Source organism: Pollicipes pollicipes, unplaced genomic scaffold (genome assembly GCF_011947565.3).
Source record: "Pollicipes pollicipes isolate AB1234 unplaced genomic scaffold, Ppol_2.1 Scaffold_7231;HRSCAF=8579_pilon_pilon_pilon, whole genome shotgun sequence".
Taxonomy (NCBI): Eukaryota; Metazoa; Arthropoda; class Thecostraca; order Pollicipedomorpha; family Pollicipedidae; genus Pollicipes; species Pollicipes pollicipes.
Genome location: NW_023597034.1, coordinates 10134621 through 10147195, shown reverse-complemented (window position 1 = coordinate 10147195; position 12575 = coordinate 10134621). Strand labels below are relative to the sequence as shown.

At 52.3% G+C, this 12575-nt stretch overlaps 1 protein-coding gene across 1 annotated transcript; it reads right to left on the bottom strand.

Moving 5' to 3' along the window:
* Nucleotides 1–5064: 5064 nt before the first annotated feature.
* Nucleotides 5065–11151, bottom strand: LOC119109369 (pupal cuticle protein 36). The gene is made up of 3 exons (XM_037232982.1): nt 10496–11151; nt 5855–6078; nt 5065–5356 (listed from the first exon to the last, which is right to left on the bottom strand). Exons 1-3 carry the CDS (start codon nt 10799–10801, stop codon nt 5065–5067), a joined length of 822 nt encoding a protein of 273 aa, XP_037088877.1. The 5' UTR covers nt 10802–11151.
* Nucleotides 11152–12575: the final 1424 nt, after the last annotated feature.

Sequence of the window (12575 nt, the reverse complement as noted above, 5' to 3'; positions counted from 1 at the left end):
GGCTGACAAAGAGTCCCTGGTAATAAAAGAGTCCCAAAAATGCAATGTGGCCCAGTCGTTTATGAGGGCATGTGTTCCTTTGATATTTTTCAATCTTATCTTCTATAACGGAACAGAAGCCAGAAGCTACCGTGAGATCAAGTGTTCCCCAATTTCGAAGTCAGTCACTGAAGAAAACATGCATTAAGTGACTGCATGAAATAAGGCACTGGCGCTCTTCATTTCACAACGGTCCGGTAGACTCTTTCTAAACCGACAGAACTTAGAAGCTTTCTCAGAATATCTGTCTAAATGAAGAGCTATTAAGGATCCCGCGAAAGGAGATCGAAATGGGTAAACATTGTACATTAATCTGATCAAGCCACACATGTCCGGAAATTGCAACATTCAATCTATATTTATTACTGATGCAAGTTATGTACAGTAGTTTCGAGCATGAGAGCTCACAAATCTTAGAATAAAACATCGATGCTACGCATTGCAATGTCAACATGACGCACAAGCGTCGGCCCGGCGTCTGACACTAAGCGGTGGCCAACGAGTGAAGGAAAATGATGATGCTTTTGAACGAAGTACCTTTTAATGCTTTAGGACATAAATTTCTAACTTGAAATGCAGCTGGGCGCATATTTCAACTGTGCGATTTTTAGATTGGTGAATTAAACGGATTTGTCTTAACAGCACCGCCACCAAGTGCGGGAACGCGACGGTAGAGATGAAGGGGTAAAGGTAAAATCTTCATTTGTCATGTTACTGCAGCTGTTAGTCTGTCCAGAGTATAACCTCAAAGTTGCAAACAAACAAAAACGTCCAGGCTTACCTTTGAATGGTGCGAATCAATTTTTTAGAGATCCGGAATCACTATACCACGACGGTCGCCCCCGTGCGCACAGCATTCGCCGCCTGGTGTTACTTGCAGTGGCCAACGCCGTTCGGTTTTACGAAAACTACAGCCCAGGCCATTGTTGTGCTTGCTTCCGATATTGCGGACGCGCAGGTTCAAATCTTTCAATAGTTTGCTTCAATAGTCAATCCTGCAAAGAATAAACGCTCTTGACAAATATGAAACGGCCTTGTTTACTTCTGAACTAATTTCGATTCACTCCATTCAACACTAATAAAACCCTTATTTCCGTCCGGAAAATGGGCACGCCACAGTAGAATAGTCTGGCGGCGCATTATTGCTCCCGGTCGAGATCTGAAGAGCCATTCCGTCTCAATGCGGGGTGTCTTCCTGCTGTTATTCGGGTGACACGGGGTGGGATCCTCTGGTCGATCCGGAGGCTATTACATCACATTGCACTGGTACGTTACCTGACGCGGGAGGCCTGACCCGTGTACACCGCAGTTGACCCCGCATCGACGCAGGAACCCTCATTGACGCAACATCATCCCCGATCGCCGCTGATGGTCCAATTATTGGTACACAGACTCACGTTTGGCTAATAGGACCCATGCTGGAATTGGGATGGAGGGCCCACCGTTCGGTACTGGGGGCCCTGACTGACGCAGGACCCTTCCCTTGGCTCAATGTAAGAAATAATTATAAGCTCTCATGTGTCATTTCATTTTCAGAGGGCTCCGACCAACGCAAGAGGCCCTCTGCCATTCAGGGTTTGGTTCCCGTTCCTGTTCAGCAAATCTTCCCCGGGCTGCCTCGAGCCCCTTGTTGACAGAAAATATCCTGTTAGGCACTGCGGGACCCTGAACGACACAGGACACCAGTATTGTTGCAGGGACCCCGACCAATGTAAATCACGGGCTCGGCCGTATCCCTGCTTGGCAAGTGGGTCCTAGAGCTCAGACTGACACGGAACCGGCTGCTCGTTGTTGGTGATACCTGGCCGAAACAGAGGAATGCTCTGTCTCAGGGGCCCTTGATCGTTGCAAAGGGCCTCGACATTTGAGGTCACGGCCCTACGGGTGGAGCCCTGAATGTGGCCTACAGCCAGTAGGCCGTTTTGACCGTTCAGCCTTCCAATCGGGTCCTTAATCTTTGGTCCCAAAAGACCGTTCGACCCCTCTTCGGGTCTCCTCAAACACCTCTCCTGGCCGACCCGGGCCACTTGCCGCCACACGACCCTTGTTAGGCATTGTGACCCCTGACCGATGCATGAGCCCCTCGTCGTGTCCGAAATCCGATCTCCGAGCATGGCAAATCGCTGCCTCGACCTCGTTCCCTTTTGGGAAATGGGTCTCAAGGGCCTAGGGCCAGATAGACATGGAGCTGCTGTTTGGCTCTATATCTCGACCGTATATAATAGGGAGAGAGAACTCGAATAACAGGCTTCTAAAAGAGGCCCTCTTTCCAACATTCCAGATCATGGCACTACGGGTGAGGGCTGGGTCCGAGTTCAATCGGGCCCTTGATCTTTGGTTTCGAGGGGCCCTCCGGCCCCCCTCGGACGTCCTCAAACCAAGCCCGTGACCGACTAAGGGCCACTAGCATGACCCTCTGTCAGGCACTGTGTGCCCCTGACCGACACAGGTCGGTCACAGTTTCAGGAACCCAATCCAATCACTGTTTCAGGGACCCAGACTAATGCAAATTGTGGCTCGTGGTCTTGCTCCTGCTTGGGATCTTGGTCCTCAGGGTTGAGACCGACATGTAGCCAATTGTTCGGTGTTTGTGGTCTCTGGCCGACGACTCTGAGACAACTGCGTTGTGTCAGGTGTCCTCAAACGGTGCAGTAGGACCTGTGTCTGATATTTCAGGTCACGGCCCTCCAGGCGCCGATTCTTTATGTGGCCCACAGCCAGCCAGCCCTTCGGGCCCTTATGCCCTCCGACCGGGTCTATGGTAGTCGGTTCTGTCGGGCCGTCCGGGCCCCTCTTGGGGCCTTATTGAACAGTGCTCTTCGTCCGCTCGGGGTCTCTTGCGAGCACAGGACCTTCTGCTAGGCACTGTGGGCCTCCTGACGGATCTAGGAGCCCCGACCAGTGTTAAGCATTGGTCCCGGCTGTGTAGGTGATTGGAAATGGACCCTCAGGCCCATACCGATACGGAGCGGACTGTGCGATACTGGTGGTGCCTGACTGACGTATACACCCATTCCGACTCGGGGTATCCCTGATCGGCATAAAGGGCCCCTGACTGTCATTTGAGCAACCGGCCTCGCAGGCCGGGCCCCTGGATAAGACTACGACCAGCCTTTTCGTGCCTTAAGACTCTCCAATCGAGCCCTTGATCGTTGGACTCGGTGGGCTTTCCAGGCCCTTCTGGCCTCCCTGATAACTGCGTCTGGCTTACTTGGGACCTCTCGCTAGCACAGGGGCCCCCATTAGGCTCTGTGGGGCCCCGACCAACGTTAATCGCCTACTCGGGCATCATCCTTACTTGGGAAATGGCGGCACCTGACCTAGGTGATGCACCGTCATTTACATGTTGATGGGTTGGCACGGCCGCAGCGGTAAATTTGTACCAGTCTGAATTATCCCCAGTGGTGAAATGGCTCATTGCACATTGCATGGTTTGGCGTGACCGATGACTTTTATCAGCTGTCGGTATGTGGTGCTTCGTATGTCCATGATCGCGACGTTCACGTGTTTGGGAAGACCACTGCGGGATAAGAAAAACATGGGACTCGGAGCTAATTCCGGAATCGGTCAAATGTAATCTGAGTTAGGTTGGAGTCGCTCCCTTTTGAGCGGCGTATGGGTCGTGTCGGAGCCGCGTGTGCCTGATCTTTATTCAAATGACCGATCGATGAATAGACGTGTGTGGCTGCAGTATATTACGAGTCAGTATCTGTGTGCGTCAGTATATTGTGACAGCGACATACATTATACAGCGCCGTATATAGTATACAGTGACGTCCGTCGATTACAGAGTGGAGAGGAGGGGGGGGGGGGGCGAATTTTGATGGGGCGTAACTGAACCATGCAAAGAGGAGGGCGGATGGGTTATTACGCTCACTTGTATTTCCAAGTCGTGCTTAAGTCTTCTTTAAAACGTTTAAAACCTTAAAACGGGATAATGTAGGCTCCCTGTCATGGCAAGCAGCATGTCCGCCTCGGGCTCGCAACTCCACCTCAACAATTACTGAGCTGGAGGTTTGCCACCTCAATGGGTCCAACGGTTCACGGACCTTACGCCTTTGGGACGTTATGTTTAGCACAGCGTAGCTGGGGAAGGTTCCTGCCCGGTGTAACTTGTGTGTATCTAGGAGGAGGATTGAAAAATGGCTCAAAATGCGTAGCGTAGGTTATGGATGATCCGAAGAAACAGCGGCCATTTTTCTCTCACAGTTCTTGGCTGTGTAATTGGGGAGACATGAAAACTATTGCTGTGTTAGCACTATAAATGTGCTACTCGTGTCATTTTGTGCTCTGTATGTAAAACAGCTTTTTTTCTCACAATCTTTTCTCTGGAATCGGTTTCATCGGACTTGATCCCACAGCCATACAATATCACCGTGAGCTTAAATCGGAATTGACATGCGACTTTGCTGTACAACCCGGATTCAGAGCCCAAATCAGTTCCATGATATTATGTGGACCCGACGAACAGGACATCGGGGTACCTTTCAGTCATGCACTCCCTATACGGTGCATCAATGATGGGTGCTTACTGGCGGAATGTCTGTTGATCTCTCTGCCCTCAGAGAGCAGCGGGTCATCAGAAAGCACGGAGATATCAACACCGCTGTCAGTGTACACTCGGGTTTACCACTCTTTACGGGACGTCAGAAGGTTAAGCAGACCTTCAGTGAGTGTGAAATATAAAATATTTTATCGCTGCATCAGTTTATTTGTAGAAGTGGAAACGTAACCAGATACAGGCTTCATACCACAAATACGCACGTGGACACAGAAAAAAACGCTCAAGCTACCAACGTCAAGCGGAACAGTGCAGCGACATTCGCCAGCGTTGGCAGCCAATCACGACCTCAACATTCAGAAACGGCACCCGCACCATAGCCTCCGGGACCACTAACCCCAGCAGCCAAGACCGGACAACAGATAGAACCTCCCGGCGTACCGCCACCCCGGCCCCGCCGTCGCCACCTCGCGTCCGGCGGAGGCCGCGGGCCGTGTGCCGCAACAATCGCGCGCGCGCGCTCACTAGGCGGCGCCGTAGAAGCGGCTGGGCGCGGCGGGCGTCGAGTACGAGGGCTGGGCCTGGCCGCGGCCGGCGAAGTTGGGGTTGGCCTCGGGGCTGAGCGGCACGTCGGGCGTCGGGTACTCGGTGGGCACAGGCGTCGGCAGCACGTCACCCTGCGGCTGGAAGCCGTTGACGTCGGCCACGAACGAGATGGAGACGGGCACGCCGTCATCGCCCGTGTAGCTGTAGCTGCCCGTCACCTGGTTGGTGTCACCCTGCTCGTCACGGCTGATGCCGTTGTCCGTCTGGAAGCTGTCGGACGGGGACACGAGTGAGCGCACTGCAGCACGCGCCCGTGACGCTTGGACGACGCGCTCCTCCATGGGTCAAACGATGGGTGGGTATCGATGACCTAAGCGCTCGTGGTGATGCCAGGGCGGTAGTACATAGGATAATGGTGCTTTGAAAACTTTAGGCATTCATCTTGAACTAACGCCAGTAGGCGTACTGGTAACTTCTGCAACTCCCTATGGCGGGGCGCATGCAAAGCGTCCTTCGATCGCCAACGCCGTAGACTCTGAGCGATTTTCGCGCAGCACACTTGGCAGGCCGGCGCTCCGTCTGTCGAAAGACTTAGACCAGAACGCGCCCAAAGGAGTATGGTGTCCCGACTTGAAGCAGAGCTAATGTGCATTAAACGAGAGCCACAAACGACGCTCACGAAAAACCGTCAGACAGTGATGACGTTAAAGCTGCATACTTGCGTTGCACTAGTTCGTCTGCAGGGCACAGAAGGCCGTGGCTGCTGACCTGAACTGGTACGTGCCGTCGCCGTTGTTGATGTTCTCCTCGCTGAGGGTGCGCGCCTGCGCGTCGCGGCCCTGCGCGGCCGAGCGCAGGTTGGCGCCCCCTGAGGCGTACACGGGGCCCTGTGCGGTGCCACGTGCCGACGACTGCGGCGCGCCGTACCCCTGCTGCGGCGCGCTGTACTGGGGCGCAGCGGTCACTACGGCCAGCACGGCGAAGGCCACGATCTGAAACGAGGGGGGGTGTGGGGGGTGAGGCGGAGCTGTGCGGGATGGACTGCGGGGGGGGGGCAGCCAATCGGTCGATGACAACGTGGGAATGGGACAGACACTCAGGTGCGGTTGAGAATGGGTCGGCGAGTGGTGTCTGCTCCGCACAACAAAGCAGCCGCAGATGGCGTGTTGGTATCACTACTATGAGAACCTGGACTAAAAGGTGCGGCGTTCGAACCGCATCGCCCCCCCCCCCTCCCTCTTCCAACGGCCTATACTCATGTACAAATGCGTTGACTGATCACAACCAGGAATCTAACGTCATGGAAATGAAGATTCAACAAAGGCTCCTGCATGTTTCTCCTTTTTCTTGAAGCATCTCGTGACAATTAATATCCCACCAGTAGGTGTGCATAGAGACCGAAGCCCTGCTTAGTCTCACTCACAAGCTGCATGTCTGCGGGATGAGATGATCGTCGAGCAACTGATGATCTGCCGTGCAGACCCCATGGCTTATGTACCCAGCATACCGTGTAGCCCTGACATTGGCACGGCCATTGAAAGGGTGTGCAGCGTGGGTTTGCCGGGTATGGGCCAACTGACCAGGCGCAGAGCCAGAGCCTTGGCAAGGGTGGTGCACATGGCTGACAAGGGGCCCCTGATATCAAATCCGCCTTCCAAACCAAAGCTCCTCGAACATGGCCCATTTATTGATAATAGCACAATTGTCTTTTATATTCTTTTCATTTGTAAGTTCTACAACTGAAAAAGAACACAAAAGTCACCGCGTGATCAATTATGTCCCAGTGTTGCCAGTCAGTGACTGGAGAATTTATGCCACAAACGACTGCATGAAGTAGATCACCGGCGCTCTTCTTTTTACAATGGTCCAGTGGGCTCATTCTAAATCGAGAGAACTCAGAGGCATTGTCTGACCTTGGCCTTGGCTGTATAGAGATATTAAGGACGCCGCGAATGTGAATCGAAATGGTCAAAAACTTGTACGAGCACAGCTCGACTATGTTTTCCTGGAAACATTTAACATTTAGCCTGGGTTGATTAATTATACAAATTCTGTAGCGTAGTTTAGAGCATGGGTGTTCGCAAAGCGTAGCAAGAAAACCTCGATGCCAGGTACTGCAGTCTCCGTAAACCGCGCAGCGTCGGCCCGGCGTCTAACACCAAGCCGTGGCCAACGTGCGAACGAAAATGATGAGGCATTGGAAGAAAGTGCCTCTTTACACTTGATGATTTCAGTTCGCACATCTAAAAGGTAGCTGGGCGTATACTTTAACTATGCGAATTTTACGGTGATGGATTGAATGGATTTGCCTTAACAGCACCTCAAAGTTGTGCTGGAATCGGCTGGTAGAACTAGGGGAGTGAAAGAAGAGTCTTTATTGATCGTCTTGTTGCAGCTGTTAATCTGTCCAAAGGACCACCCCAGAGTTATAAAAAGAAATGTGCCGGGCCTAATCTTTGGACCGTACGAATCAATTTTTTCAAGGCATTTGGAAGCATTATTCCACAATGGTCGCTCCCGCGCGCACGGCACTCGCAGCCCGATGTTACTTGCAGCGGCCAACGCCGTTCTGTTTTACGAAAACTGTAACCCAGGCCATCACTGTCCTTGCTTCCAAGATTGCGGGCGCGCAGCCTCAAACTTTTTCAAAATTTGTTTGATTAGTCGATTCTGTAAAAGACTAGACGTTCTAGGCCAACATGAACAAGCCTTGCTCATTTCTTAACTAATTTCTACCCCCTTTATTCGACACTAATGAGGCCTCTTATTTCTTTTCGGGAAGTGGGTCCCCTTGAGTAGAACATCGGGGCGGGTGCATTATTGTTTCCGGTCAAGGTCTAAAGGGTCATGCCGTCTCACGGCGGGGTATCTTCTGTCTGCCATTCTGGCGACATGGGGCGGTGTCCCCTGGTCGCTCCGGAGGCTCTTACATCATATTACATTGGAACCTTTCCTGACACGGGAGACCTGGCCCGTGCACACCGCAGCTGACCCCGCATCGACGCAGGAACCATCACTGGCGCAACGACATCCCTGATCACCGTCGATGGTTCTATCATTGCCACATAGATTTCCGTTCATTTTAGAGAGCACATGCTGGAATTGGGCTGGAAGGCCCATCATTTTGTACTCGGGGCTCTGACTGGCACAGGACCTTTCTATTGCCTCAATGTGAAAATTCATCGCGAGCTCTCATGTGTCCTTTCATTGTCAGAGGGCCCCTCGCTGCCTGTGCTTGATGTTTATGAGAGTGATTTATCGATGAATAACTCGCCCGTCAGCATGAGTATGCGCCAGGAGATTGTGACTGTAATGCATGCAGTGATGTATGTGGTATACAGTGACGTGAATGTGTTGCAGAGCGGCAGGGAGATTTTAATGGAGCGTAGCTGAACGATAACAGGGCGCGGAGCTGACGGGTCGTGACACGTGAGGCTGCAAGTCACGATTAGGCCTTGTTTAAAATGTTATAAAACCTAAAAGCCGGATACTGCAGGCCCCTTGTCATGGAAAGCAGCATGTCCTTATTTGGTTCGTACTTTCAGCTAAGTAATTACTGAGCTATAGGTTTGGCACCTTTACGTTTTTGTGACGTTATGTTAAGCACAGCATATCTGGGGAAGGTTTTTTCCCGATGTAACGTGTGTGTATCCAGGAGAAGAAGAATTGGAAAGCGGCCCAAAATGCTTGGTGTAATTTGTGGACGGCCCGAAGTAACAACGGTCATTTTTTTATTCTGACAGTTCCTGCTTGTGTAATTGACGGGGCATTGAAGCTTTTACTCTCTTAGCACGTGCCCAGGTGGCTGATGGAATCCCCTTCGCTCGGGTCGGGGTCATTTTGACCCCCTGAGATCTTAAAAATTAAGATAGATAGAGAGATCAAGTTCGCAGGGTGGATTGGCTTGTACATGAACTCACTTGTGTCCAAATTTGCAGTTCCTAGGCTATGACCTTCAGTTCAGATAAGGTTCAACAAGGTCAAACCCCAGATTAGTATGTCGGGTGTCCCAGACGTCAGTCAGCCGCTGCGAAGGTAGGTGCCTGTTTTAAGCCAAAAATCAATGAGATCAGCTTCTTGTTTAATCTTTATGTGGTCAAGGTGAGCAATTACCTAGGAGATTGCTTACTTTTCGTCATTCGGATAAGTGTCAGGGATTACGCTAGGCAGCATGTTCCTACAAGCAGAATGATAACCTTTGTCATATTGTGTTAGTGACCTACTCTGACCCTAAATATGTCCATTGAAAATGTCTCTCGTGGTCCTCGTCATTCATAAAGCACCAGAATCTATCCCATAAAACCAATCACTCAAGTAAAAAAGCAGGTCAGTTTTAACCTCGGTCTGACCTTCATAAATGACCAAAGGTATATGGAATTTGTTATAATCACAAGTCCATTTGGTTGATGGCCTAAAATACTATATCAGTAGGTATGGTTTTGTCTCACACTCCGTTGTTGCATCACATAGAACAATTCCTTAGAAATTCCCTTTGTTGACAGCCGTGGCCTGCCGTTGACCCGACAGAACTCACGCAACAAGCACTACCTAGTGTTGGTGCTGATCCCGAAGCATATTTGATGGAATAAACGGACCAAACTTCAAAAGTTTGCTACTGTATAAGTAAATCCTTGATAAAACCAAGAAAGGCCTTCAGCTCTTGGCGCATCAATAGAATGGTTCAGTTCTCTAAGAGCCTGCTAAATGATGGTGCATGGCGTTCTTGAAGGTCTCCGTGATACTTATTAATATATACTGCATACAGTGGTAGAAAGCTCCAAAAAGAGAAAGAAGATCAGCAGATGTTTCAGCCATTTGCGCTCTACAGCGTATGTATGGTTAGTGCTTGTTGTCGGAATGTATGCTGATCACACTGCTCTCAGAAAGCAGCGGGTCCTTAGAAAGCACGGATACATCAAAACCGTTGTAAGAGCCCACTCGGGTTTACCACTTCCTACGGGATGTCAGTAAGTCAGGAAGACCTGAAGACCTTGAATCAATGTCAGATATAAAAGCTTATATCGCAGCATTAGTTGTATTTGTAGAAGTGCAAACGTAATCAGATACAGGCTTCATACAACAAATACGCACGTGGACACAGAAAAAAAAACGCTCAAGCTACCAACGCCAAGCGGAACAGTGCAGCGACATTCGCCAGCGTCGGTAGCAATCACGACCTCACATTCAGAAACGGCACCCGCACCATAGCCTCCGGAACCACTGACCCCAGCAGCCAAGACCGGACAACAGATAGAACTGCCCGACGTACCGCCACCCCGGCCCCGCCGGCGCCACCTCGCGTCCGGCGGGGGCCGCGGGCCGTGTGCCGCAACAATCGCGCGCGCGCGCTCACTAGGCGGCGCCGTAGAAGCGGCTGGGCGCGGCGGGCGCCGAGTACGAGGGCTGGGCCTGGCCGCGGCCGGCGAAGTTGGGGTTGGCCTCGGGGCTGAGCGGCACGTCGGGCGTCGGGTACTCGGTGGGCACAGGCGTCGGCAGCACGTCACCCTGCGGCTGGAAGCCGTTGGCGTCGGCCACGAACGAGATGGAGACGGGCACGCCGTCATCGCCCGTGTAGCTGTAGCTGCCCGTCACCTGGTTGGCGTCACCCTGCTCGTCACGGCTGATGCCGTTGTCCGTCTGGAAGCTGTCGGACGGGGACACGAGTGAGCGCACTGCAGCACGCGCCCGTGACGCTTGGACGACGCGCTCCTCCATGGGTCAAACGATGGGTGGGTATCGATGACCTAAGCGCTCGTGGTGATACCAGGGCGGTAGTACATAGGATAATGGTGCTGTAAAAAGTTAAGGCATTTGTCTTGAACTAACGTCAGTAGGCGTACTGGTAACTTGTGCAGCCCCCTATGGTGGGGCGCATGTAAAGCGTCCTTCGATCGCCAACGCCGTAGACTCTGAGCGATTTTCGCGCAGCACACTTGGCAGGCCGGCGCTCCGTTTGTCGAAAGACTTAGACGAGAACGCGCCCAAAGGAGTATGGTGTCCCATACTGAAGCAGAGCTAATGTGCATCAAACGAGAGCCACAAACGACGCTCACGAAAAACCGTCTGAAAGATAGTGATGATGTTAAAGCTGCATACTTGCGTTGCACTAGTTCGTCTGCAGGGCACAGAAGGCCGTGGCTGCTGACCTGAACTGGTACGTGCCGTCGCCGTTGTTGATGTTCTCCTCGCTGAGGGTGCGCGCCTGCGCGTCGCGGCCCTGCGCGGCCGAGCGCAGGTTGGCGCCCCCTGAGGCGTACACGGGGCCCTGTGCGGTGCCACGCGCTGACGACTGCGGCGCGCCGTACCCCTGCTGCGGCGCGCTGTACTGGGGCGCAGCGGCCACTACGGCCAGCACGGCGAAGGCCACGATCTGAAACGAGGGGGGGTGTGGGGGGTGAGGCGGAGCTGTGCGGGATGGACTGCGGGGGGGGGGCAGCCAATCGGTCGATGACAACGTGGGAATGGGACAGACACTCAGGTGCGGTTGAGAATGGGTCGGCGAGTGGTGTCTGCTCCGCATAACAAAGCAGCTGCAGATGGCGCGTTGGTATCACTACTATGAGAACCTGGACTTAAAGGTGCGGCGTTCGAACCGCATCGCCCCCCCCCCCTCCCTCTTCCAACGACCTATACTCATGCACAAATGCGTTGACTGATCACAACCAAGAATCTAACGTCATGGAAATGAAGATTCAATAAAGGCTCCTGCATGTTTCTCCTTTTCTTGAAGCATCTCGTGACAATTAATATCCCACCAATAGGTGTGCGGAGAGACCGAAGCTCTGCTTAGTCTCACTCACAAGCTGCATGTCTGCGGGATGAGATGATCGTCGAGCAACTGATGATCTGCCGTGCAGACCCCATGGCTTATGTACCCAGCATACCGTGTAGCCCTGACATTGGCACGGCCATTGAAAGGGTGTGCAGCGTGGGTTTGCCGGGTGTGGGCCACCTGACCTAGGTGATGCACCACCATTTACATGTTGATGGGTTGGCACGGCCGCAGCGGTAAATCTGTCTCAGTCTGAATCATCTCCAGTAATGAAATGGCTCATTGCACATCGCATGGTCTGGCGTGACCAGAGACTTTTACTAGTTGTCTGCATGTGTTGTCACTTTAGTTCACGATCGTGACATTCACGTGTTTGGGAAGACCACTTCGGGGCGAGAAAGACTCGGGAGTCGGAGCTGATTCCGGAATGGGCCAAATGTTGCTAGTCAGGTTGGAGTCGCTTATTTTTAAGCTGCGTGTGTGGTGGGTCGGAGCTGCGTGGGCTTGATCTTGGCAGAGTGGTAGGGAGACTTTGGTGGATCGTAACTGAACCGCAACGAGGTGGAGGGCGGATGGGTCATTACGCTCAGATGTGATCGCGTGTCACGCTTAAGTCTTCTTTAAAATGTCATAAAACCTTAAAACTGGATATTGTAAGCTTCCTCTCATGGCAAGCAACATGTCTGCGTTTGGTTCGCGCACATAGCCTAATAATTA